The sequence below is a fragment of the Bos javanicus genome, chromosome X, assembly GCF_032452875.1.
Source record: "Bos javanicus breed banteng chromosome X, ARS-OSU_banteng_1.0, whole genome shotgun sequence".
NCBI lineage: Eukaryota > Metazoa > Chordata > Mammalia > Artiodactyla > Bovidae > Bos > Bos javanicus.
In genome coordinates this window covers 131,204,859-131,231,119 of record NC_083897.1, presented here as the reverse complement: position 1 = coordinate 131,231,119, position 26,261 = coordinate 131,204,859, and the positions used below count along the sequence as shown (strand labels likewise).

General features: G+C 42.3%; 1 protein-coding gene and 1 pseudogene across 10 annotated transcripts in view; one reads left to right on the top strand and one right to left on the bottom strand.

Moving 5' to 3' along the window:
- The window catches only part of ADGRG2 (adhesion G protein-coupled receptor G2), a 127,509-nt gene that overhangs the window by 41,721 nt on the left and 59,527 nt on the right, over window positions 1-26,261 (bottom strand). For 8 of the 10 annotated variants that reach the window (XM_061408007.1, XM_061408006.1, XM_061408012.1 and 5 more), the window contains 3 exons: window positions 3,324-3,359; window positions 776-823; window positions 656-679 (listed from right to left, as the gene is read on the bottom strand). In XM_061408007.1, the coding sequence (XP_061263991.1) occupies window positions 656-679; window positions 776-823; window positions 3,324-3,359 (108 nt within the window). The remainder of the gene's footprint in view (window positions 1-655; window positions 680-775; window positions 824-3,323; window positions 3,360-26,261) is intronic. The other 2 variants (XM_061408013.1, XM_061408014.1) reach the window with 1 other exon arrangement.
- Window positions 15,603-16,661, top strand: LOC133242234 (etoposide-induced protein 2.4 homolog; annotated as a pseudogene).

Sequence of the window (26,261 nt, the reverse complement as noted above, 5' to 3'; positions counted from 1 at the left end):
AGACAGTTTTGATCAGCATGCATTGCATCTCTAATTGTTTAGCTCCTTAACCACCAACCACATGGTGAGATTTCATTTTAACTAAGAGATTGTGAAAAGTGTTGGGTTTTGACTTCAGTAAGATGGAAGCTGTCTACCCACAGAGGAAGGGAACAGAGTGTGCCGCCTTGCCCACCTCCCTCGAATACAGCCCAATTCTTTGCTCTTTTCCTGAAGCCAGAGTGTTGTTGTTGGTTGTTTTTTTTTTTTTTTTGGTATTTGATACTATTTAAAAATTGATAAAATCTTCTGTAAAAGGCTGTCTTTGAACACTCTGTGCCTCTAAATCCAGGCTGAATCATATTAAAGTCACTGGATGTGCTTTTCCCATTTAAACAATCTGTCCTGTACAGTGTGTTGGCATGGTTCCGGAAAGTAAGGAAGGCTCTCAAAATGTGATCGATAGTTCTTTCCTTTCAGAGAATAGGGAGTGGCAGACACTGTTCTTCTTCCACGATAAACCAGAAAATCTAGGTTGCTCTCCAGGGTTGAGAGTCTGGGGGATTTTTTGTGTTCGTGTTTGTTATTTGAATAAGGAAACTTTCAACATCATTCATTACACATTCATTCATTATATTAAGGGTTCAATTTTTACTTGCTTTAGAAAACTTCTTACCATTTAGGCTTGTAGTTTCAACCTCTTTTATCCCAAAGAAAAAAGACAAGAAAAAGGTATAATTAAATCAAAGCTTAACAAGTTGGGGTAAATCTAGGTTAAATTTTTTCAAAATCTTGCCTGGAGTACCATTGGAGTAGGGGACAAAATCAACGGGAGATGATTCAGCTGCAGGAGAAAAAAAATTCCAATAAATACTTTGAAACAAATTTATTTACTGAATTTTAAGGAGTTAGAACTTTTGAGATATAATCACGAAAAGTAGACAACATGCTATCAGACCAATATCTAGTTAAACCTGTAAGTCCCATAATCACTCAGTGAGTATACATTTTATCAGAAAAATCACAAAGAAAGGACCTAGGAGATGAAATAAATATAACTGTTTCATTTCACAGCCAACATGAGACTCATGACTGCAAAGCCTGCTGTGACCTATAGAATATTATGGAAATAAGTTTAGGGACCACAACAAAGTATTTTCAAATTTTTTCAGTCAGACAGTTCTAGACATGTTATACTTTAATAATTTGACACATAGGTTCTACTCTGTTTTATAATCACACCTGGTAACTCTACTCACAGTGAATTTAGGATTTTAAAAAACAACACTGCTATCACTCAATACTGTACTACCTAACACAATTTCCTGGTAAGTTATTTTAAAATACGGCTGCTATTAAGGCAATCAATAATCAGATTGTAAATTTCCTGTGGAATAACTCCACTTACACTAAGAGGTCAGTCTATTGCACACGCTTTGCATGTTTAAATATTAAAAATATCCAATAATTTGACCTCTCCATATATACAAGACAAATAAACAGTTTACAACTAAAACAAGCTTTGCAGTAGGGAGCCTGATATTCAGCTGGTAAGGACAACATCTGGGTGTGTCAAGGCACTTGGCCGGCCTGTCTGTTTTAGACCATTCATGCATTGGCTGAAACACACACACCCTGTCTGTCCTACATTACTGCTTCCAAATTTTGTCATTTACTACATTTTTTTTTAGTTCTTTCATTTATTTATTTAACTACATTTTTAAAACTTACCAAGTATATTTCTTGAGAAGCAAGGCAATTCTTGAGCAACAACATTCAAAGTGTGAATACAGAATCCTTTATTTTTGGGGCAGAACAATATAATTTGGCCAAAGCTGGCTTTTAATGAATGACTATTCATTTTTCTGAATGGTGACACCACCCAAAGAGGCCTGCAGGCACAGCTGTCTGTCCATCCCTGGATGTGTGCTGGCTCTCCCCCTTGGGCCCCAAGATTGTGCCCAGCATCCATGTACATTTCCAAACCCCGACCTCATTCCATGCAAACACGGCTTTGCAAAGATATCACCATGATTAAGTCTAAGAAGACTAATGCAGCACAAGAAAAATACAGTGGTTCATTTTATCCTACAAGTGTAACAAAGAAGGAGCAAACTAGCTTGGTAAAAAGAGCTTGGGCTTTGGAGATTTGCCGTCCTGGGTCTGAATCTTTGCCTGATGACTTAATAATAACAATCATTATTACTTGCTGAGGGTTTACTCTGTTCCAGGCACATGTGTTATCTCATTTCATTTTCACAACTTGCCTATGAAGTAAGTACTGTTATTCTCCCCAATTTATAGATGAAGAAACTGATGCACAGTAAGGTGGAGGAACTTGTCCAAAGTCACACAGCTAGCAATGGAGATGGGAGGGTAGTGGCCAAATTCAAACCCAAGTAGCGTGGCTCCAGAGAATGAGCAAGTTTCATCCTGTCTGACCATCAGTTTCCTCATGTAGAACATGAATATAATGATCCCTATACTGTAAGACTGGAAGCAGAATGAGATGTCGGAAGACTCCTAGGCATGTAGTATGTGCATGAGCAGTAACAATGATTACTAATTTTATTTAAGTGAATGAATTAATAACAGTAGAAACTCATTTTCATGCAACTAAGGACAGAACATGAGTTGACTCACTCCTTATACAAAAAAAAAAAAAAAGATTGTTCTGTAACAAAAGATTGTTATATATACGTTGCAGAAAGAGAGAAATACAGGAGGAGGAGTCAGAGAAGCTACCTGCTGCCTCTTGAGGCAAAAGGCTGTGTGAAATTAAATAAGTTACTCAACTGTTACAGGCATCACTGTGTCATTAACTAAGGGATAGTAGTACCACTTTATCCCTGAGGTCCCATTACAGCCAGCAGTCTCAAATGTGGGTTCTGTTCCTGGTTCCTGCCAAGATGGGTCCCAGTTATAAACTTTTTAACTCATTTGCCTTCCCATTCTCATGAGTCCTAAGCCTTTTGAAAGATATTCATTTAGTGTGGTGCTAACGAAGTATATTTAAGAGAACATTTCAACGCTTTATAGGAACATTCAGCATGTTTATGTTCTTGATACTCTTCAGGACACTTATGAACTAGAATACTAAAAAGAACACTGAAGAACATTAGTAGCTACCATGATGAAAATCCACAATTTAGTCTCCAGCTGTTTAACAATGTGGGGGGATAGGTATGCCTGTCCTGTTGTCTTTTGCTATTGATTTCTCAGGTGTAAGTTTAATGACAGAATTGAATTAAGCTTCATGCAAGAAAACAATTTTGCTGGGTCTGACACTGCATGGAGAACTTTATTCCTGAAATGCCCCCAAAGTCATAAAGTAACAATCTTACCAGATGGTGACAGCAAACTGGAATTGTAAGCATGTTCTGTTGAGGGAAAAGGTGATTTAAAGTTAGTTTAGTTTGTAGATAAACAACAAGGACCTACTGTGTAACACAGGGAACAATATTCAATAGGATAACCTACAAAGAATTTGAAAAAGTATATATACATAGCTGAATCACTTTGCTGTATACCTGAAACAAAACATTGACTGTGAATCAACTATACTTCAATGAAAAAAATTTTAAATCAACAAAATTGGTTTAGTTAGTGCATGAATTTGTACATTAACATCTTTAATGGGAGTGAATGTAAAATGAATTACAAATAGCTACCAAAAGAGGGCAGTATGATAATTTACTATTATTTTCAACAGTCTAATCAGTTCTATCAATTCTCCACAAAGACTTATCTCTGGTGAAGCAATTCTTCCAATTTAACTATTGACAGTGCCCTATATATTTGTTATATAATGGTCTAGTACATTTTAAACTAAAAATGATGACTAAGAACTTTGGTTGTTGGCTAATGTTCATTAGAATGTGTAAATGTGTATACCTGCATAAATTAAACTTCCCTTAACTGTATTTCTTTTTATACCTATTAGCACAGACTTTATACCTCTAATTAAACCACTCATTTATTCTGAGTTAACCTAGATCAGACACCTCTGGGTATAAAAACTACAAAAACTACTGTGTTATTTATTTTGGGAGGATGCTCAGATTCCTTAAAAGAAAAGTATTTCTATTTTTTCTCAATGAAAATGAATACACTTACTGGAGAAACTTCAGAAAACACAGATAAACAAAAAGAAGAAAATTAAAACCACCTATAATTTCACCATCCAGAGATAATACATATAAATCTGCGGTGCTAGAGAAGACTCTTGCAAGTCCCTTGGACTGCAAGGAGATCAAACCAGTCAATCCTCAAGGAAATCAACCCTGAATATTCACTGGAAGGACTGATGCTAAAGCTGAAGCTCCAATACTTTGGCCACCTGATGCAAAGAGCTGACTCACAGGAAAAGACCCCGATGCTGGGAAAGATTGAGGGCAGGAGGAGACGGCAGTGACAGAGGATGAGATGGTTGGATGGTATCACTGACTCAGTGGACGTGAGTTTGAGCAAACTCTGGGAGATAGTGAAGGACAGGGAAGCCTGGTGTGCTACAGTTCATGGGGTCGCAAAGAGTCAAATATGACTGAGCAAAAATGTACAATAAGATCATGTCACAAATTTGTATTTGTAACATGATTTTTCTCATAACACTATATCCTAAACATTGTGCTGGATCATTAAACAATTATCTCCAATATAATTTTGTGATGACTGCATTGCATTTCATTGATTGGATGTGCCACTAATTTATATAACAAACATCCTTTTATGGACATTTTAGGGTGTACAATTTGTCATGATTACAAAAATGCTGCAAGAAATCCTCTTGGTAAATTTTTGCATACACACTCAGTTATTTCCTTCAGAAATTCCATGAATTTTGATTGCCAAGATGACCTACAGAAAACAAACCAATTTATACTGCCCTTTGCAGTACATGACTATTACTTTCCCAAACTCTAACCCACATAGGGGGTTATAAATTTTTAAACTGTTTTTAGTTACAAAGGTATGGTTATTTCCATAGTAGTATTTGATACACAATTAAAAAGAAAGAGTAAGTATACTAAAAACTAAAATTGCACAGTGAAGCATACCTGGTAACTTGTGGGAACCTATTTTCCTTACATGGTGGTAGGGTACTGATTATTTTCTGGGATAAAACCCAGTTCTGCTTGAAAGCACACTGAATGAATGTTCAAGTGGGTAGTGCAGAGTAGTTAGTGCCTTGATTCTCTAATTTAATTGGCACTGCCTCTTCTCAATCTGCCCTTCAATATATCCCTTCATGCTACCTTAATATTCCACCAATCAAATGAGTCTGTTGTGTTAACAAGATTTTAATTTTGAGAATGCTCCTGGGAGCACTAAAGGGAAATCAGTTATTCACAACTTAGAATGAATCAATTCCAGTTGGCTGAAGTTTTATTATGTAGCAAAGATCTACCATCCTGAGCCATGTTGAAAATTTCTGGGAAGAATCAATATTCAGTATGGGCTACCTGAAAATGACACATTGGTTTAGGCAGGTGAGGTAGAGTGGGGGTGGGAACATGGCACAGACAGGGAACAGCACTGAGTTAAAGTTGAGATCAGGAAAAAGGGATGGAGAGTGATGCTGAAGGACAACACAGGATAATATTGCTTCCTTTTTAATTTTGTCCAGTGGCTTACCTGAGTCACCAATGGTTTCTAGCTTCTCCATTGCAAAATCCTTTGATGAGAACTATGTACCTGATGGCACCCCACTCCAGTACTCTTGCCTGGAAAATCCCATGGATAGAGGAGCCTGGTAGGCTGCAGTCCACGTGGTTGTGGAGAGTCGGACACGACTGAGCGACTTCACTTTCATTTTTCACTTTCATGTATTGGAGAAGGAAATGGCAACCCACTCCATTGTTCTTGCCTGGAGAATCCCAGGGACAGGGGAGCCTGGTGTGCTGCCATCTATGGGGTCGCACAGAGTCGGACACGACTGAAGCGACTTAGCAGCAGCAGCAGCATGTACCCACAGGGAAAGGGGCTGATTTGCATTTTACCTCTTTCTTAGATGCTAGAGGAAATGGACAACTCAGGGGTAACAGGAGAGCCAGAGTAGAGAAGGGAACTTTACTGGGCCATCTCTGGGTAGACAAGTTTGGTAGGCATGGACTCACAATCAAGAAAAACCTAATCAAAACATAGATCAAAGGCTAGATCAGCCCAGCCTCCAGGGCTCCCAGCAGAGACCTACATTGATGAATGGAGGGAATCCAGTAAATAAAAGCTAGAGATTTTTAAATTGTTATTGTCCACTTTTTTCCTTTGGCTTTTTTTTCCCCCTTCTAATGGCCCAATTATCAATGACTAACATTTTATTCACTTTTTCTGTCTCTCATTATAATGCTCCACATCACTCCTCCTGGTTCAACATAGAGATGTCCCCATAGGCCTTCCACTTTCCTGAGTATCAGCCTCTGTTTCTCTTGGGCTCTCTCCCAACTCACTTCCCATTTGTTACTAGCAAAGAGGTGGTCGGCATTTCCAGTGAGTCATATATTTGAGTTCCATGCCACTCTTAGGAGACAAAACATTTCCATTGTTAAAAAGATTCACAAGCAAGGAAAGGAAAAACACTTAAATTTTTCAGACTTTCCTTTGGAAACTTACAAAAAGCAAATTTCAAAGCATTATTCATTTATTGAAGTGTTGATTTAAGTCCATAAATAAAATTATTGTGATCTATCTATAAAATCTACTCAATATGACTCCCTAGTGATTTTTTAAAAACAAAGTCCATATATTCCAGTTATGATGAACAGGAGTTTGGCATGGCTAAGGTTTGAATGGAAGTCAAATGGAGGAACTGGAAACTCAAGAAACTGCCCCCGTCCTCTCCTCCATGGAGTTTCTTTCCCTACGTCACCTCCTTGGCACATTCTTTCAAAGTTATTGCCACCATTTCCTCAAATCCAATCCCACATGGCCAAGTGTAGTCTGAGCACTGCCATGTGAACACCTTACTCTCATTGCCCCTCTAACCCATCTAAGAATTAGTCCCTCATCACCCCACAGCATTTCCATCTTATCATTCTTGAATTTGATAGACTGCTGGAAATTAACAGGGAATGGACAATTTTGACTCCACGTTGGATCTGTTTGACTGTAACCTTTGCTTTTCATTGCTTTTGTTAATATAATCATACATAATGGCCTGCCTCAGGGAACCCTCCTCTTCTTCCTCACTGTTAAAGTTCCTTTGTTCAGCTATCAGGGAGACAATCTGACCCTGCCCACCTGGGAATGGCTTCAGAAAAGAAATTAATATATCCCCTATTTTTCAAGATAAATGGCCTTTTTCCTTCACCTCCCCCAACTCTGTTCTATAAAAGAACCTGGCATCCAGACCCCATAAAATGGTTATTTTGAGACATTAGTCTGCCATCTTCTCAGTCTGCTGTCTTGCCAAATAGTTGTTATTCCTCGCTTCAACACCTCTCTGTAGACTTAGTGGGCTGTTGTGCAGCTAGCAGAGTGAGCTTGACTTAGTAATACCAGCTGAACAATTTAAGCTGGAAACTTTAGTACGTTAGTTTCCTGCTGCTGCTGTAACAAATTACCATGAATTTAGTGGTTTAAGACAATGCAAATTCATTATGTTAGAGTTCTGCAGGTCAGAAGTTCACCTGGTCTGGTCAGTCTTGCCAAACTAAAATCAGGGTGTCAACAGCCTGCATTCCTTTCTAGAGACTGAGGGAAAATATGTGTTCTCCTTATTTGGATAAATAGCAGTGTCTTGCAGTTGGAGCACCCAGGTCCTCATTTTCTTGCTGGCTGTAAGAAACTTCCAATTCTAAAAACCACCCACATTTCTTGGCTCATGCTCCACTCCTAAATCTTCAAAGCTAGCTACAGTGGATGGGGTGGGGAAGTCCTTCTCATGTAGCATCCCTCTGAATCACTCTTCTGCCTCTCTCTTCCACTTTTAAGAATGCAAGTGACTAGATTGGGCCCACCGAGGCTATCCAGGATCATCTCTCCATCCGATAGTCCTGATCTTTAGTCTTTAGTCATGTCTGAAAAATCCCTTAAAGGCTGCATATTTAAGGTTACAGGTATTAGGAGGGGACATCTTTGGGGAGTAATTATTTTTCCTTTTGACTCAAAAATTCAATTTTTTAAACTTACAGAGAATATGAGTTGCAAGGAACCACACTTTGTGAAGAAAAAGTCCCACAGGGCTAAAGTGAAGGGCCCAGAACCCTAGAGTTAGTTTCAGCAACATAGCTGAGTTTACAAACCAAAGTCTCACTCCTGACTCCTCCCATTCTCCACCTCCCACCTCCAGATCCAGTCATCCATCCTGTGTATTCTTCTCACCATAGCAGCGAGCTTTTGCAAGGATTAAAGAGAAATGTTGTGTGTGTGATGGTAGTGACAGTGAACACTGACTGATGCTTCCTGTGAGCCAGGCTTGACACATGAAGGGCTTCATACACATTTTATTATTTAATCAGCCAACAACTGTATGAAATACGTGGATTCCTTAGAATCAGTCCTTTTTAGTGTTTGAGAAACTAAGGCTGGGCAAGGTTCTCTGAATTGTTCCAGGGCTCCCTCAGAATTCTCTGTAGAGATGGGGGTTGAACCCCGGCAGTCTGATTTCAGAGGCTACCCTCTATTCTGCTTCCCATGATAAACTCTGCAGACCATAAGTTTAGTATATAAATGTGGAGTATTATTACTAATATTCCCTAATTTCTCTCTCATCTCTTTCTTCCCATGCACACTGCCCACTTCTAAACCCAGATCTTGATCGCCTCAGACTTAAGTGAAATATTAGGAGCTGGAATCTTCTCAACTGGAAAGGATCCTAACGTTCTTCACATTTGACTTCTCCCACAGTTCAGTGAGCCAGCCACCGAATGCATACCACTGGCCACAATTCCAATTGAGCTCCGTTGTTTTATCTTGCCCACATAATAGGACTCACAATGAAGTTTTTGAAAGTTTGACTTACCAACATTTAAAAATCAGATTTCAAATAAAATTCCAAAATTTTACCCTTCTAAAATTGGAAGTTTCAGATGACCTCTGTCAGCTCTCTAGCCCTTGAAACCATGCTCTGGCAGGAAGCTGATGGATACGGCTCTCTCCTCTTTCTATCTTAAAAGTGTATTCACTGACTCCACCATTTACTTAGCACTTGGGTGTATACCACTGGGCACTGTTATTAATATTTAACTTTTTCCCTGTATGTCTTGTTTTCCCAACTAAATGCTACTGCTTGATGCTTTATTATCTTCAGTAATCCAGTGCAGGGCTTTGTATGTGATAGATGTTCAAAATATGTTTGGATTGCCTGACATCATTAAGGAGTCTCTATCAAAAATATCAATAACCTCAGATATGCAGATGACACCACCCTTATGGCAGAAAGTGAAGAGGAACTAAAAAGCCTCTTGATGAAAGTCAAAGTGGAGAGTGAAAAAGTTGGCTTAAAGCTCAACATTCAGAAAACGAAGATCATGGCATCTGATCATGGCATCCCACCATTTCATGGGAAATAGATGGGCAAACAGTGGAAACAGTGTCAGACTTTATTTTGGGGGGCTCCAAAATCACTGCAGATGGTGACTGCAGCCATGAAATTAAAAGACGCTTACTCCTTGGAAGGAAAGTTATGACCAACCTAGATAGCATATTCAAAAGCAAAGACATTACTTTGCCAACAAAAGTTCGTCTAGTCAGGGCTATGGTTTTTCCTGTGGTCATGTATGGATGTGAGAGTTGGACTGTGAAGAAGGCTGAGCGCCAAAGAATTGATGATTTTGAACAGTGGTGTTGGAGAAGACTCTTGAGAGTCCCTTGGACTGCAAGGAGATCCAACCAGTCCATTCTGAAGGAGATCAGCCCTGGGATTTCTTTGGAAGGAATGATGCTAAAGCTGAAACTCCAGTACTTTGGCCACCTCATGCGAAGAGCTGACTCATTGGAAAAGACTCTGATGCTGGGAGGGATTGGGGGCAGGAGGAGAAGGGGACGCCAGAGGATGAGATGGCTGGATGGCATCACTGACTCGATGGACGTGAGTCTGAGTGAACTCCAAGAGTCGGTGATGGACAGGGAGGCCTGGCGTGCTGCGATTCATGGGGTCACAAAGAGTCAGACACGACTGAGCGACTGATCTGATCTGATCAGAAAAACATGACAGGTAGTTCAAGAGCAGGAATTTAATGCAAATACTTCAAGGGGTCAAGTCCCTGTGATACAAAGCACATCAGGGGAAAGATGGGCAGATCTGAGTGAGAGCAGTGAGGCCGAGTCCATGAAGGAATGACTTAATACTTCTTAGATGGTTATTGCTCAAAATTGCCCTCTGGAGTAGTAACCACAACTGTCACTCCATCTTGCCTAACATATCTTCCAAAGGAACACAAAAATGGCTATTCAAACAAACAAGCATCTCCTGCAGCAACATCTCAATACTATACCTTTACTGACCTTTCCTCTGTTCCTAATGCTCTCTTCCTGCTCCCTCACTCCTGATTCCTGGGATCAACTCAAAAACAACCTGCACCCAAGTCATACGAGGTCATGTGTGAGGTTTCTGAGGTTTTTCCTTTTTCTTCTGCTATTTGATATGTGGGAAATATATGACTTCAAATGGGAGACAGTCAGTTGTCTTTAAACCCGAAACTGTTGTAGTAACTCTTTACTCCCAGCACATACCCCCACCCCAAGTTGGATGGGAAAGATAAAGGCTTAATCTTTTAGGAATGGGTCGAAAAAGAATGACTAGACCCATTAGCATGAATATTTTAGACCCAACTAAAATTTGTAATCCAGTGACAGTCCTTCTCTGGATTGAATTACCGTTTCAATGAAAGATGATTCAAAACAAGGTACCACGCCTTAGGCACTCTTATATGGGAACCCCAAACAAAACAGTATTTTTTTATACTAGCTCTCAAGGACTCTTCCAAGAAGCATATTTTTCAGACTTTACTACATAACAGACAAAATGAATGAAAACATTTCTACAGTGACACAACCGAAATGTGTTTACTTAAGCTGTGACCATCTCACGTCACAGTGCTCAATAAATACTGACATAATATTTTTATTAAACAATTAGTAATGACATCACTAAAGAAAACTTCAGCTCCTAGCTGATGGAATTTCCCCAAGTGCAAACAACTGGCAATTGTAAGTGGGCCTTGGCCAAAATGGGAAGAGTGAAATGTGTTCTTGATCCCCCAGCCTCTGGGTCTTGCTCCTCTCCTGGGTGAGGATAGGAAAACCACTCCAGAGCTGATCTGGCCTCTCTCAGGGGTTAACAGATCTAGCAGACAATCTAGAAGATGCATTTTGTGTGTATTTACATGCATTTTTTTCCGGGAAGAATAGAGTCCCAAAAGAAAGTCTATTTAAGTTGACAAGCATGTATACAGCATTACTATGACCTGGCACTTCAAAAATATTATCTCATAGTTCTCATGACAATATTACATGGAAAGTAATCCCCATTTTACAGATGGGGAAACTGAGGCACAGGAGGTCAAGTAACATGGAAAGGGATAGAGCTAGGGTCTGAGCCTAGCCTTTCCAGCCCTACTACATTGGGCTGCTTCTCACCTTGGGCTGTGATCTAAAACAACGATGGGCCACTGACCTGCTGGCCATCCACCCTGCTCCACCAGGAAGGATGTGCACTTTAGGAAGGAGGAGAGCCTTGAAGTAAACTATTTCTGACAGGTGAGGGATATGAGAGCATCATCCCCCACTTCCCAGTGTCTGTGCAGTTAGACATATAGACAGTAATCTAGGCTTCTGGTCAAGGCCAGTGCAGATAATGGAGTACTTGGGTTATGCTTTCCATTGTAAAATGCTAGCCACAACTTGGGTTCACTCTACTTCTAAAGGCTTGTAGCTTCTGGAGCTTTTTAGTCTGATATGTAAATGCTTAGTGCTTTAAGAGGCAGCGAGGGAGTGTGCCTCTATTGAATGCTGGTATTAAGTCCAGGCATCTTCATGGAATCTACTTCCATGTCCATGAAACACGGCCCTCCATCCAGACTTCAGCTCCCTGGCCCTCCCCTCAGTCACTTTGGCATCCCAGCTGTCTCTTCAACACACCAGGCATAGCCTCACCTCAGGGCCTTTGCACTTGCTGCTCCCTCTGCCTGAAATACTTTTCCCATAGAGAACCTCTTGGTTTGCCCTGGTGTCTCTTTCAAATGTTGCTCAAATATCATCTTCCCTGAGAGACTGACCCAGACCACTCTATTTCCAAAGGATGAATGAGCATGCCTCCTTAAATAACTTTAAATGTGAATAAGAGACTAGGCTCTTAAGGGAGACGTTCAAATGCTGGCTCTGCTGTGAATAAATTTCTGGCATTTCATCTGTAAAATGGGGGCAACTATTCTAAATGAAATTATATTACATTTACAAAGTACTTTTATCACAGTTTCCACAGTAAGTTTTAATGTTAATTCAGGCTATATGACTTTGTGTCCTTGGATAAAGTTTACCTTTATATAATAAACTGCTTTTCTTAATGCAAACAATGTGATATAAATAATTTGCAGAGGAGCATTTTTAAAAAATCATGTAGTTTCTCTCTAAGACTTGTATGATGTCATTTCCATTCTAATTCTAAAACATTCCTATCTGTTCACTAATGCTTGAAGAGTCAGAGTATCTACTACAACACTGTGTTTGTCTAATGCAAGTTTCCTTAGCTTAGCAACATTGCCTAGAAAGACCATGGGTTCCATCATTTTGTATTACACATCAGGAAATCGAAGTTCACAGAAACCATTTCAGAGGTGAAGGAGACTTGAGATGACCTAGTAGAATACTGTAAATCCAGAAAAGTGGCAAAGGTAGTCACTTACACCATTATTTCTTTACTTCAAAAATCGTTTATTTACCCACCATAGGCTGCATGAGGAAAGAGTGTGTGATCTTTATTTGAAATTAGCTTTCTCCTGGTTTTCTACTGCTGATCACAAACACTGGATACAGTTATCTCTGTGGTCTTTGCTCGACACAAAAAAGGGAGGAAAATTTTACTTATATCATTTGAAAGACAGATCTTTTAGGACCTGGAGTTCACTGGAAGAAAAGTATTATAAGCCATAGGTCTGGAAAAGACTAGATACCAAATCAGTCCAAGCCCCTCAGTCTACAAGGGAGGGAAGAAGTTCAGGAACATGAAGGGATCTGCCCAAAGCTTGGTCATTAATTTCAATTTTTCAAGGCCTACTGTATACGAGACACTGGGGGTATAAAGCAGGGAATAAAATACAAGCAGGGAATAAAACAAAACCCCTGGCTGCAAACAGAGTTTACATTTTAGTGATATTATGCAACTCACTTGAAAGTTTTAAATTTCCACCTTGAAAAATACTCTATCACTGAAAGTTCTTTACTAATCCAAACTTTATGTCGTTTGCATTCCTAAAAGCAAAGAAAAGGCAAGGGTGTAGGTCATATAAGACACTTATATTAAAAACAAGCACTACTGCCACAGACATCATTGCAAAGGCATCCTCAATTTACCTTGATGGTTTTTTACAGCACTGTGATCTTGTGAACACGAGGCTTCTTGCCAAGATCAATCTGTTTCTTCTTATTTCCTTGAAGTAAAGATGTACCCACATCATGGTACGTTTCAAACAGCATGTTCTCTTGGAACATCAACTTACTTCTTAATAGATTAAATCAGCAAAACTATTGCTTTTATTCCTCAGATGTCTTGGAGGTAAAAATCCATCACAAGATAAATGAATACAGCAAAGTTTCAGTAAAAATTGTGTAAAAGTAACTTTCAACTGCTTCAGGGACTAAATATTGAGGGAGTGGTTAAGGACCCAAGTTCTAGAATGCTGTTGTTGTTGTTCAGTCACTTAGTCGTCTCCAACTCTTTGCAACTCCATGGACTGTAGCACGCCAGGCTTCCCTGTCCTTCACTATCTCCCAGAGTTTGCTCAAACTCGTGTCCATTCAGTCAGTGACGCCATCCAACCATCTCATCCTCTGTCACCCCCTTGTCCTCTTGCCTTCAATCTTTCCCAGCATCAGGGTGTTTTCCAATCAGTCAGCTCTTGTTATCAGGTGGCCAAAGTACTGGAGCTTCAGCATCAGTCCTTCCAATGAATATTCAGGGTTGATTTCCTTTAGGATTGACTGGTTTGATCTCCTTGCAGTCCAAGGGACTCACAAGAGTCTTTTCCAGCACCACAGCTTGAAAGCATCAATTCTTAAGTGCTCAACCTTTTTTATAGTACAGCTCTCAAGAATGCTACCACTTCTACTTTTCAGCTGTGTGAAGTGACTCCAATTGTCCAAGCCTCAGTTCCCTCATTTAGAAAATAAAGGATTAACACCTGATTGTAGCTCCTGTCAGGATTCACTAAGGTAACACATGAAGCTTTTTAAAAAATACTTGTTTGGCTGAGCCAGGTCTGAGTTGCTGCACGTGGGGTCTTTGATCTTTGTTGTGGCATGTGAACTCTTAGTTGCAGCACGTGGGGTCTAGTTCCCGAAGTAGGGATCGAATGTGGGTTTCTGGCATTGAGATTGTGGAGTCTTAGCCACTGGACCACCAGGAAAAGTCCCAAAGTATTTAAAATGATGTGACAAATGTAAACCTCTATGAAGACCCACACGCTCTCCAGCCTTCTGTTCTTTCATCCTGCAGATACTGTTAGTTTAGGGACTCAACCTTTCAAAGTGAAGGAAAAGTCACTCAGTGTCTGACTCTTTGCGACCCCATGGACCATACAGTCCATGGAATTCTGCAGGCCAGGATACTGCAGTGGGTAGCCTTTTCCTTCTCCAGGGGATCTTCCCAACCCAGGGATAGAATGCAAGTCTCCCATATTGCAGGCAGATTCTTGACAGCTGAGCCACAAGGAAAGCCCAATACTGGAGTGGGTAGCCTGTCCCAGGAATCGAACCAGGATCTTCTAGCATTGCAGGCAGATTCTTTACCAACTGAGCTATCAGGGAAGACAACCTTTCAAAACCTCAGGTTATCTGCATTTTCACTTGAGATCCCTAGCCCCTTTCAATGTTTTTCAGATGGCTATCACTGTTTCAGCATCAAATCCAAACTCAAAATATCCAGGCACAACATCATCAAATAGAACTTTCTGCAATGATGGAAATACTGTGTCTGCACTGTCCCATAAGGCAGCCACTAGCCCCAGGTGAACACTGAGTGCTTGACATGTAACTTGTGTGACTGAGGATCTGAATTTTTAATTTCACTTAATTTTAATTATTTTAATTTTAAATACCCACATGTGTCTAGTGGCTATCATATTAGAAGAGAGTGCATGTCTAGAGGAAGAGGAGAAACCTGGAGTGTCAAAAGTGGGGAAGTTTTTCCTAGAAGTCCCCCAGCAGATTTTCCCAGGTGTCTCTTTGGGCTAAAGCTGGTCACATGCCTATTCCTAAATCAAATATTGGCAAGGAAAACCATTTCCACAGGTAGCTTAAAATAATCAGGATTCAGTGCAGGCGCAGCAGCCCTAGCCCTGGCAGCACCCAAGCTACAGCAGGCAGCAGGGCACGGAGGGGCTCAGAGGAGCTGAGCTGGCCCATGGTGGGCGAGGGGCCCGGCTGGAGCTAGAGCCATGGCAGCGAATCTCTCGGGTCCTTCATGATGAAATATCTGGGGACACTTCTCCCTTCTTTCTGTAGTTGATAGTTTGGGCGGTAAAGAGACAGCTAACAGTGTCAAAACCTTCCTGCAGGACCTTGCCAGGAGAATCAAAGACTCCATCTGGGGAATTTGTACCATCTCAAAGCTAAATGCTTGAATTCAGCAAAAGAGACAGGAGCAGCGTCGAAGAAGGGCAAGCAGTGTCCTGGCTCAGAGGAGAGCCCAGAGCATAGAAAGGAAGCAAGGCAGTGAACCACATATTGTTAGGAGAATTTTTCAGTGCTGCGCTTGGAATGGTGGAGTTTTCTGGTTCAGTCTCCTCTTATTTTTTCGAATTCCTGTCCTTCAGTCAGTAACGGCCCAGATTATTGGTGATCCATACTACATGGGGATGTCTGGTCATGGCTGGAGTTCTTCCTTACATCACTTTTCAGTGCTCTCTGGGTGCTGCCCTCTTTGTGCTCAACAAAGTCGTCAACATGATTTGGTTTCAGGATATAGCCAACCTGGTTGGCATTTGAGGTATCAGGGAGGAAGCCTCACCCATTCCCTAGTATCAGCAAAATAATTGCTGACATGCTCTTCAACCGCTTGCTTCAGGTTCTCTTCCTCCTCCAAGGGATGTTTGTGACTCTCTTTCCCATTCATCTTATTGGTCAGCTGGTTAATCTCTTGCATACTATACTGCTTCAAATATCGTTGGTTCAATAAAGGAATTGAAATGCACCAGTGGCTGCCAAACATGGAAAGGAATTGGCCTTACTACTTTGGATTTGGTTTACCCCTGGCTTTCCTCACAGCAATGCAGTCCTCCTTCATTGTCGGTGGCTGCCTCTTCTCTATGCTCTTTCCTTTATTCATTATCAGCACCAGTGAAGCAAAGACGCCTGGCAAAGCATACCTTTTCCAATTGTGCCTCTTCTCCTTGGTAGTTTTCTTAAGCAAAAGACTCTTCCACAAGACAGCCTACCTGCTGTCGGCCCTAAGTAGATCTACTTCTGCAGAAGAATTCCCATCACCACATCCATCTCCTGCCAAACTGAAGGCTGCTGTGGGCCACTGAGTTGGTCACCCACCATCCAGAGTAGGCAGGTAGGATCAGAAAGACGCTGTGGCAGCTCTTTTCCTGGCTCACCTCCATCCCCTCCCAGGGAAGGTGAGGCCTACCCTGCCAAGAGCCCTGCCCACACTCCATTGTCTCTGAGGAATCCAGATTTTTGTCTTTGGTGCATGCAAAAGGCAGAATCTTCCTGATACCAACCAGTATGGATTTTCAACACCGGTGAGTCTGAAAGGACCACAGGTTTTTCTGCAGTTCTTTTCTAGCATATGCCAGCCCCATTCCTGGATTGATTTGAATACTCTTTCTCCCTGTGCCATTTCCCCTCTCACTTCCCCATCTTGACTTCCACCACTCTTGGATGAATGGATTTTTGTAATTCGACCTGTTGTATTTGGTGGACCTGTTATTTTTGTTTTTCTGTGAAGCACATATATTCAATGTGGGAGGGACAGGAGGCTCGGCTGCTCCTGGTCACTCACTTTATAGTCATCACTGTCTTGTTTCTTGTAACTCAGGTTAGATTTTGGTCTCTTGCTCCACTGCAAAAACAAAAAACAAAACAGGAGCTGGAAGACACAGGACAGAAGAAAGACCTCACAGCCAGATCTCCGTTGTGTTTGAGGAATGATTTTCCTTCTCCACCTTTAAGGGGAAAAAGCCTTTTCACTGGTACATTTAAAGATCCGCCAAAGATAGGGAGGTACCAATTTCAGACAAGTGCCACTGCAACAAGGAATGCTCAAAGAACCTGAACTTTTAAACTCTGGAGGTCTGAACTTGACTGCTGGCCACTTCAGGGTCTGTCTGGTGTTTCAAAGGAGTATTGTGGGTAAGTCACTCAGTCATGTCCAACTCTTTGAGACCCCATGGGCTGTAGCCCACCAGGCTCGTCTGTCCATGGAATTCTCCAGGCAAGAGCACTGGACTGCGTTGCCATTCCCCTCTCCATGGGATCTTCCCAGCCCAGGAATCGAACCTGGGTCTCCAGCATTGCAGGCAGATATTTTACCATCTGAGCCACCAGGGAAGCCTGGAATATTGGAAGCCAAAGAATATTGGGTGTTGAAAATAGGAACTGAAGGAGTAAACTTATTAAACCCTTTAAACCTGAAAAAAAAAAGAAGTCAGGATTTACTCATGAGAAGGGTGGAAAGAGGAGAGCATCCTACAAAGCCAGGCTTAGCCAGCAAGTAAAAAAACAAAGCATGGTTGTAACATTAATGATCAGCAGTAAGTTCCACACAGCTTCTGTACTGTCTAGATCAGGAGTAAACTACAGTCCATGGGCCAAATCTCACCCACCAACTGTATTTGCAACTCAAGTTTTACTGTCTCAAAACCACGCCTACTCATTTACATTAGTGGTTGGGACATAGACTTGGATTACTGTGATATTGAATGGTTTGCCTTGCAAACGAACAGAGATCATTCTGTCCTTTTTTACATTGCACCCATGGACTACAATCTGGACTCTCTTCTTGACTATGAAGGCTACTCCATTTCTTCTAAGGGATTTTTGCCCACAGTAGTAGACATAATGTTCATCTGAATTAAATTCGCCCATTTCAGTCCATTTTAGTTCACTTATTCCTAAAATGTCGATGTTCACTCTTGCCATCTCCTATTTCACCACCCGACTTACCTTGCTTCATGGGCCTAACATTCCAGGTTCCTATGCAATACTGTTCTTTACATCATGAGACTTTACTTCCATCACCAGTCATATCCACAAGTAGGCATTGTTTTCACTTTGGCTCAGCCTCTTCATTCTTTCCGGAGCTACTTCTCTTCCACTCTTCTCCAGTAGCATATTGGGCACCTACTGACCTGGGGGTTCATCCTTCAGTGTCATATCTTTTGGCCTTTTCACACTGTTCATGGGGTTCTCAACACAAGAATACTGAAGTGATTTGCCATTCCCTTCTCCAGTGGACCACATTTTGTGAGAACTCTCCACCATAACCGATCCATCCTGGGTGGTCCTACATGGCATAGCACATGGTCTCATTGAACTGTAGAAAATTCTTCAAGAGATGGGAATACCAGACCTTACCTGCCCACTGAGAAATCTGTATGCAGGTCAAGAAGCAACAGTTAGAACCGGACATGGAACAACGGACTGGTTTCAAATTGAGAAAGGAGTATACCAAGGCTGTATATTGTCACCTTGCTTATTTATATGCAGAGTACATCATGCGAAATGCAGAGCTGGATGAAGCACAAGCTGGAATCAAGATTGCAGGGAGAAATATCAATAACCTCAGATATGCAGATGACACCACCCTTATGGCAGAAAGTGAAGAGGAACTAAAGAGCCTCTTGATGAAAGTGAGAGGAGAGTGAAAAAACTGGTTTAAAACTCAACATTCAAAAAACAAAACATCATAGCATCCAGTCCCATCACTTCATGGCAAATAGATAGGGAACTAAAGGAAACAGTGACAGATTTTGTTTTCTTGGGCTCCAAGATCACTGCAGATGATGACTGCAGCCATGAAATTAAAAGAAGCTTCCTCCTTGGAATAAAAGTTATGATCAACCTAGACATTATATTAAAAAGCAGAGACATTACTTTACCAACAAAGGTCCATCTAGTCAAAGCTACAGTTTTTCCAGTACTCATGTATGGATGTAAGAGTTGGACCATAAAGAAAGCTGAGTGCCAAAGAATTGATGCTTTTGAACTGTGGTGTTGGAGAAGACTCTTGAGAGTCCCTTGGACTGCCAGAAGATCAAACGAGTCAATCCTAAAGGAAATTGACCCTGAATATTCATTGGAAGGACTGATGCTGAAGCTGAAGCTCCAATATTTTCTGCACCTGATGTGAAGAGCCGACTCATTGGGAAAGACCCTGATGCTGGGCAAGACTGAAGGCAGGAGGAGAAGGGGACAACAGAGGATGAGATGTTTTGATGGCATCACCGACTTAATGGACATGAGTTTGAGTAAGCTCCAGGAGTTGGTGATGGACAGGGAGGCCTGATGTGCTGCAGTCCATGGGGTCTCAGAGTTGGACATGACTAAGCAACTTAACTCAGCTCATTTACATATTGTCTAGGGCTGCTTTTGAGCTACTAGGGCAGAGCCTAGCAGTTGGCTACAGAGACCATATGGTTTACAAAGCCAAAATGTTTATCATCCTGTTCCTTAAAGAACAGCTTGTCAAGCCCTCATCTAGAACAACATCCCTCATGGTTAATGTCACCCATGTTAAAGATCTTGGCTAAAACGTACTCATATGGCCAAAAGTAGGCACTTCATATGGGCTACTGTAGAAGAAAAGTTCTGGAGAGCTGCTTTTGGCACCCTGATACTGTTTCTTGCTGGGTAACCTAGAAAAGGACCCACCACTTTGAGCTTCAGTCTTCTCATCAGCAAAGTGAAGATAATACAAACTTCTCCACCCACTTCAGGGGGACATAGGGAGATGATGGATGCCAAGGTGCTCCACAGACCATGAAGAGCTACAGGAATGTCCAGAGGGGTTGCTGCTGCTGTTCTTAATGTTCACTACTATGTGCTGTTGCCACTGGATCCTACAGAGACCCTGGAACTTTTCCGTGATCAGCAAGGCAAGGATAGCACTGGTCACTGGGAGATTTACCAGTCAGCAAAAGCCATTTCTGGAGCTTTCAGCAATACGGAAACCAAGAGATTCACTGGCTTCGTTGTAACTTTAAGAGCTTTTAAAATCGTGTCAAATAGAAAAATGTAGTTTGGAAAAAAAATGTGACTTTTAAATTGTTTTCAATTTCTTATTAGGAGCTTCAAATAGGAGAGCAGCCTTAAAATGGGGTTGCAGAGATGAGTGGTTCTTAGTTCAAGGCAAACCCCAAGGATCCCCAGTATCCCAGGACAACAGATCAGGAATTCAAAGACAGAACCTACTGGATAATTGAACTCATAATGTCAAAGTGTGAAGGAACTTTAACAGGCAATCAGCTGAGCCCCTTCATCATATGGAGGAAAGGAAACACATTCTTCAAGGGTAATTGGTGCTCATGTCCAGCCACCTCACTGAAGTCTATGCAAAAGTTTAGGGGAATAATATATGTTGTATCAGAACTCATTGGGTTCAGATGAATATAGTACTGGTGCCTTAAGCTGAGGAGGGCAGTCCATGTTTTAGTATATCTCTAGACTTTAGAATAGAGCCACAAATCAAAAGCAACCAAGCAGCCAGTTTCTTGAGCGCTTACTATGTGCTAACACTTTGGAGGACACAGAGAGGACCTGAGCCTGAACTTGGGACCTGACCAGATATTACTTCATATTGGCAAAGATAAAACCATGAGGAGGAGCAGAATTCAGGACATAGTGACAGCCTTCAACAATTCCTATCAGTGCTCTCACAAAGCCTAAGTGTTCAATATGCATGTGCTTTAAGAGTTAAAATGTATGGACAAAATTTAGATGTACGAACAGTAGTAACAAGAAACAAGCAAAATTTTAAAAGCCCTCAAGCTTCCTTTGATGTTCAGGATGACTCCATCTTGTGCTGGAGCCTCCATTCCAGAAGTACAGGAGAAGGATCCTTAAACCTGATGAATGACTAAAGAGAATGCTCTCTTCTGCTCTAAAACACTCTCTAGTCAACCCCATGTCTTCCAGATAAATGCGCAATCTTTGTTTTCCCTCCTCTTCCTTTTGGTAGTCAAGATTGCTTCTAGGTCAGGAAGGGGAAGCCAGTGTTCTCACAGCAGGGAGAAGGGCTCTGCATCAGTGAGCTTACCTCGTGCTGAGCCCTGGGTTCTCAACAGCCTCTCCGGAGATCCCCCTCACCCAGCAGGGTTCCTTCGGGGCCCACTGGTATCCACTGCTAAGGCCATGTCCAGTGGGCCCCATGTTCTGTTCTCTCAGAATCCTGCCCAACCTGGGGGCCCCACTCTTGCTGACCCAGTTCCTCTCAGATCTTACTACCAAGTGTCTGTCACATCCTCCCTGTGGCCCCTGGTCTCAGCTGTCCACACCATTATCTCTGCAGCCCTGGCTCTCAGCAGAGCTACCCGCTAGGAACACAAGAACCATTTAGAATCCCTTTCCTTCACACAAGAAATGAGAGAGACTTGGACGGAACACCACCTCCAGCCTCCTCTCTGCCTAAACACACTGTGCTGCCATTTCTCATCCCTACCATTGCTCTCTGTTGATGTGTGGGCCACCGTGAGGAGTTCTCACCCAGAATTCTAAGTGGAAAGTGAGACACAATCTCCTCTGGTTTCAGTTTCCTCCTCAACCCATTCAGAGTCTCTGTCATTCCTTGTCACAACTTCTACCTATCAGAGAAAGAGTCAGGACCCAACAGAAGTGACCTCATCATGCCTGTGGGGGATTTTGGGAGGTTGAGAGATTAACCTAGTATCAGATCACCACTGTGGTATTTATAATCTCAACTTTCAGTTCAGTTCAGTCGCTCAGTAGTGTCTGACTCTTTGCGATCCCATGGACTGCAGCACACCAGGCTTCCCTGACCACCACCATCTCCCAGAGCTTGCTCAAACTCATGTCCATTGAGTCAGTGATGCCATCCAACCATCTCATCCTCTGTTGTCCCCTTATCTGCCTGCCTTCAATCTTTCCCAGCATCAGGGTTTTTTCCAATGAGTCAGTTCTTCGCATAAGGTGGTCAAAGTATTAGAGCTTCAGCTTCAGCATCAGTCCTTCCAGTGAATATTCAGGACTGATTTCCTTTAGGATTGACTGGTTTGATCTCCCTGCTGTCCAAGGGACTCTCAAGAGTCTTCTCAATTTTATAGAGAGGAATTGAGGGACAAGTAGACCAGCACTGGGTTTACATACAAGAGTGTTTCCCTGCCTTTCAGGAGCACACAGTCTACCTCCTACAGCTCTGACATGCATTGTACAAGAACAAAGACTTGGATGGACAAAGCATGAGAGGGTAAGAGGAGAGAAGACAGTGAGGCCTTGGAGAAGGGGACTTAGAAATCTATCACTAGAAATGCCTGCAGTACAGAAAGATCTAGATCCAGCCCAGAAAGAGACTAAGTTGGGATTATAGCTCATGAGATCACCAAACTGGCTCTTATGTGTAATTGTTTCCAAGTGGGAAAGACAATTCTGCAAGAATGAAATTATAACCATCTTCCACTAATACGTCATCTCACCCTCTGGAAAATAGTTGTACCTAAAAGGAGACCTCCTTGGAAGACAAAAAAGCAGCAGCAACAGAGGAAAAAAAGCAAAGAAAAAATGACATTGGCATAGCCCAAGAGAGCTAGAGACCAGAGGTAAGTAAGTAAGAGTTACCTGTCAAAGCTCATTTGGGCATTGTGTAGACAAAGAATGACTCCCTCGAAGCTACCAAACTACACGAATGACCACCAAACTACACAACTGGAAGTGTGAAGTTCTACGGGCTCTGTCTGGTGGCCAGCAACCTAACAAGAGAGTATCAGTCCAATCTCTCCTCGTTGCTAGGAGCTACTGAGTCATCTCTCAGGCGTCCAGATGAAGCTACCATGCCTGCAGTCCACATCCCCAGAGCCAGGGGCAGTGGCTGCTCTCTGGCAGTTTAGTTCAGGCTCCCTCTCCATCTTCTCTTCATGTCTCATGCCATGTTCATTCAGTCTTCCCTTCCTGGGCAACCAGGTAGAGTAGGAACAGTACAGGCTACTGATTCCAATGGGGAATCCTCCAAGCTGTTTGACTCTGGGCAAATGACTTAATCTCTTTGACACTCAGTTTCTTCATCTGCAAACAGAAATGAAAAATATCTACCATAAAGGGTTTTTGCGAGGATTAAACAAGATGATCTATGTAAAGCACCTTCAATGGCCTGCCCCAGGGCAGGTCCTCAATACTCATTAGTTTTCATCCCATGAGTTTCTCACCCACCTTGTCAAACTTTTCTTCCCCCTTCTCACTTGGCACATACCATGTGCTGAAAAGACTCATGATGCCAAGGAAGTACGTTTGACTTCCTTGACATGAGACAAAGTGACATGACACAAAGTGACAAGTATAAAAAAGACATGGATAAAAACAAAAGGGAGCACTGACAAGAGAGATTTATTTCTTCTGAAGAGGTCAAGGGAGGTTCTCTAGAGGTAGTCATATTGGGCTGCACTTTGGAGAATGAGCATGTTTCCCAATGGAGATGACCCCAGGAAGCAGAGGGAGGGAGTAGGGAAGGGAGTAAAGCCAACAGTGGGTACATTAATGAGCACATTGCTACCGTGGACAACTGGGGCCCAATCCAACAATGCACTGGGTGTACAGAACACACTTTAGCATGATCCCACCAAGGGCTGGGGAAGCTGGCATAGTTAAGTACCAACTCCCATTCTTCACCATTCTGGGGTATTAACTCTCTGGTACTACTAGCTGGCTCCTTGCACAGGCCAAGCATAGACCCATGGGCACAGATGATTCTCAGTCAGTGAGACATGGGAGCCATCAAGAAGGCACAGGATCTGTCTGAAGATAACCTCTGGGTGGCTCAAGCGGACATGGGCAGAGCACCAATAGCATCTGCTACAGGTGCTTAACATCCTACTAGCGTCATGCATGAACTTAGCCAGAGGCCATATATGTTAGAGCCCCACAGCACTGACTCACACTTTACGATTTAGTTATAGTTTGTACTTTTTTTCATGTATCCTAGTCATGCCCCTCCAACTGGAGTGTAAACTCCCTGGACTCAGAGATGATGCTCTCTCAGCAGGCAGTAATGCTGGGCACACAGCAGGTACTCATTACAACACAACTGCTTATCCAGTGTAGTACAATCAGCAGGTCCCCTCAGCCTTCATCAAAGACCAAGCATCCTGAACTGCGGAGAACCTGCCTCAGCCCAAAGTTGCTCAGAAAGATGGTACCTATAAGCCATCTGGATGATCCAGTCTGACATCCAGTCCTAAAGTGGATTCCACCTTTATTTTTAACCTACAGATATACAACTGCTATGCAGAGTACACAACCTAGTGTAGCAGAGAGCTTAAGGATGCTAGAAGATAGGATAGTGTTGTGGTTAAACACACAAACTTTGAGTCATATGACCTGAGTTGGAATTGCAGCTCTGCAATGAAAATGTGCAAGCTAGGGCAAGTTGCTTACCTTCTCTGTGCCTCAGTTTCCTGTAAAATGGAGCTAATAATACTAGTGCCTACTACAAAGGGTTACTGAGTAAGCTTTAAATGAAATAGCTTTTTGTAAGGGCTCATAACAGTGGCTGCTGCTGCTGCTGCTACTAAGTCGCTTCAGTCGTGTCTGACTCTGTGCGACCCCTTAGACAGCAGCCCACCAGGCTCCCCCATCCCTGGGATTCTCCAGGCAAGAACACTGGAGTGGGTTGCCATTTCCTTCTCCAACACATGAAAGTGAAAAGTGAAAGTGAAGTCGCTCAGTCATGTCTGACTCTTAGCGACCTCCACTGCAGCCTACCACGCTCCTCCGTCCATGGGATTTTCTAGGCAAGAGTACTGGAGTGGGGTGCCATCGCCTTCTCCACAGAACAGTGGCTGGCACAAGGTAAATATTATCAAAGTAATTATTAAATAACATGAATGAATACTCTTAATGGGAGTTCTGAAAGACAATAACGATCTCCAATTTAGCCCTTTCCAGATCCCAACACACTTCATTGAGAAAAACCTTTGCATATACAATGTTGTATGTCAATAGGACTGGAAGAGAAAAATGTCTGCCATCATAAAGTTTCTTTTTTAACATATATTGAGCCTTACAAAAGCCCTCTAGAGGAGCTCAGGGTTACACCCATTTTGAAGATGAGGAAACTGAGCCCTGTATCAGTCTAGTAGCAAATCGAGATCATACAATAGCAGGTGGCAGGCATGTGGAGGGCTCGAACCCTGGATCTCACCATATTCTACTATATCATGCGGCACAGTAAAGTTTCAGCCAATTCTTTAAGACCGTGGTTCTATGCTTGGGTGGGCATCAACAACACCCAGAGGGCTGATTTAAGCACAGATGGCTGGGCCTCACCCCCAGAGTTCCCAACCCACCAGGTCTAGGCTGGGCCTGAGAATCTGCACTTCTGAAAAGCTCCCAGGTGATGCTGATGCTGCCTATCTGGGGGCCACACTCTGAGAACCACTGCCTGAAGAAATTAATTCATCAGAGAGCCAGAGCAAGAAATACATTCAGTGACCTTAGCATCCACTCAGGTTTTCCCTGCTCGGGTTGGTGTCAGAGCCGTGTCCTTTCCTGTTTACCTGGCCCATTTTCACCATTTATTGAAATTAATTAATTAATTTTATTATTACTTTTGGCTGTGCTGGTCTTCGTTGCTGTGTGGACTTTTCTCTAGTTTTGGCCATCAGGGGCTACAGTTTCATTGTGGAGCACGGGCTCTAGGGCGTTCGGGCTTCAGTAGCTATAGAACATGGTGGGCTCAGTAGTTGTGGCTCCCAAGCTCTAGAGCACAGATTTAGTAACTGTGGTACCACAGACTTAGGTGCTCCACGGCATGTGGCATCTTTCCAGATCAGGGATTGAATCCGTGTGTCCTGCATTGGCATGTGGATTCTTAACCACTGGACCACCTTCTGGCTTCACAGAAGCCCCTATTTTCATCATTTTTAAATATACTTCTTCAAAACAGACTTATTTCTACC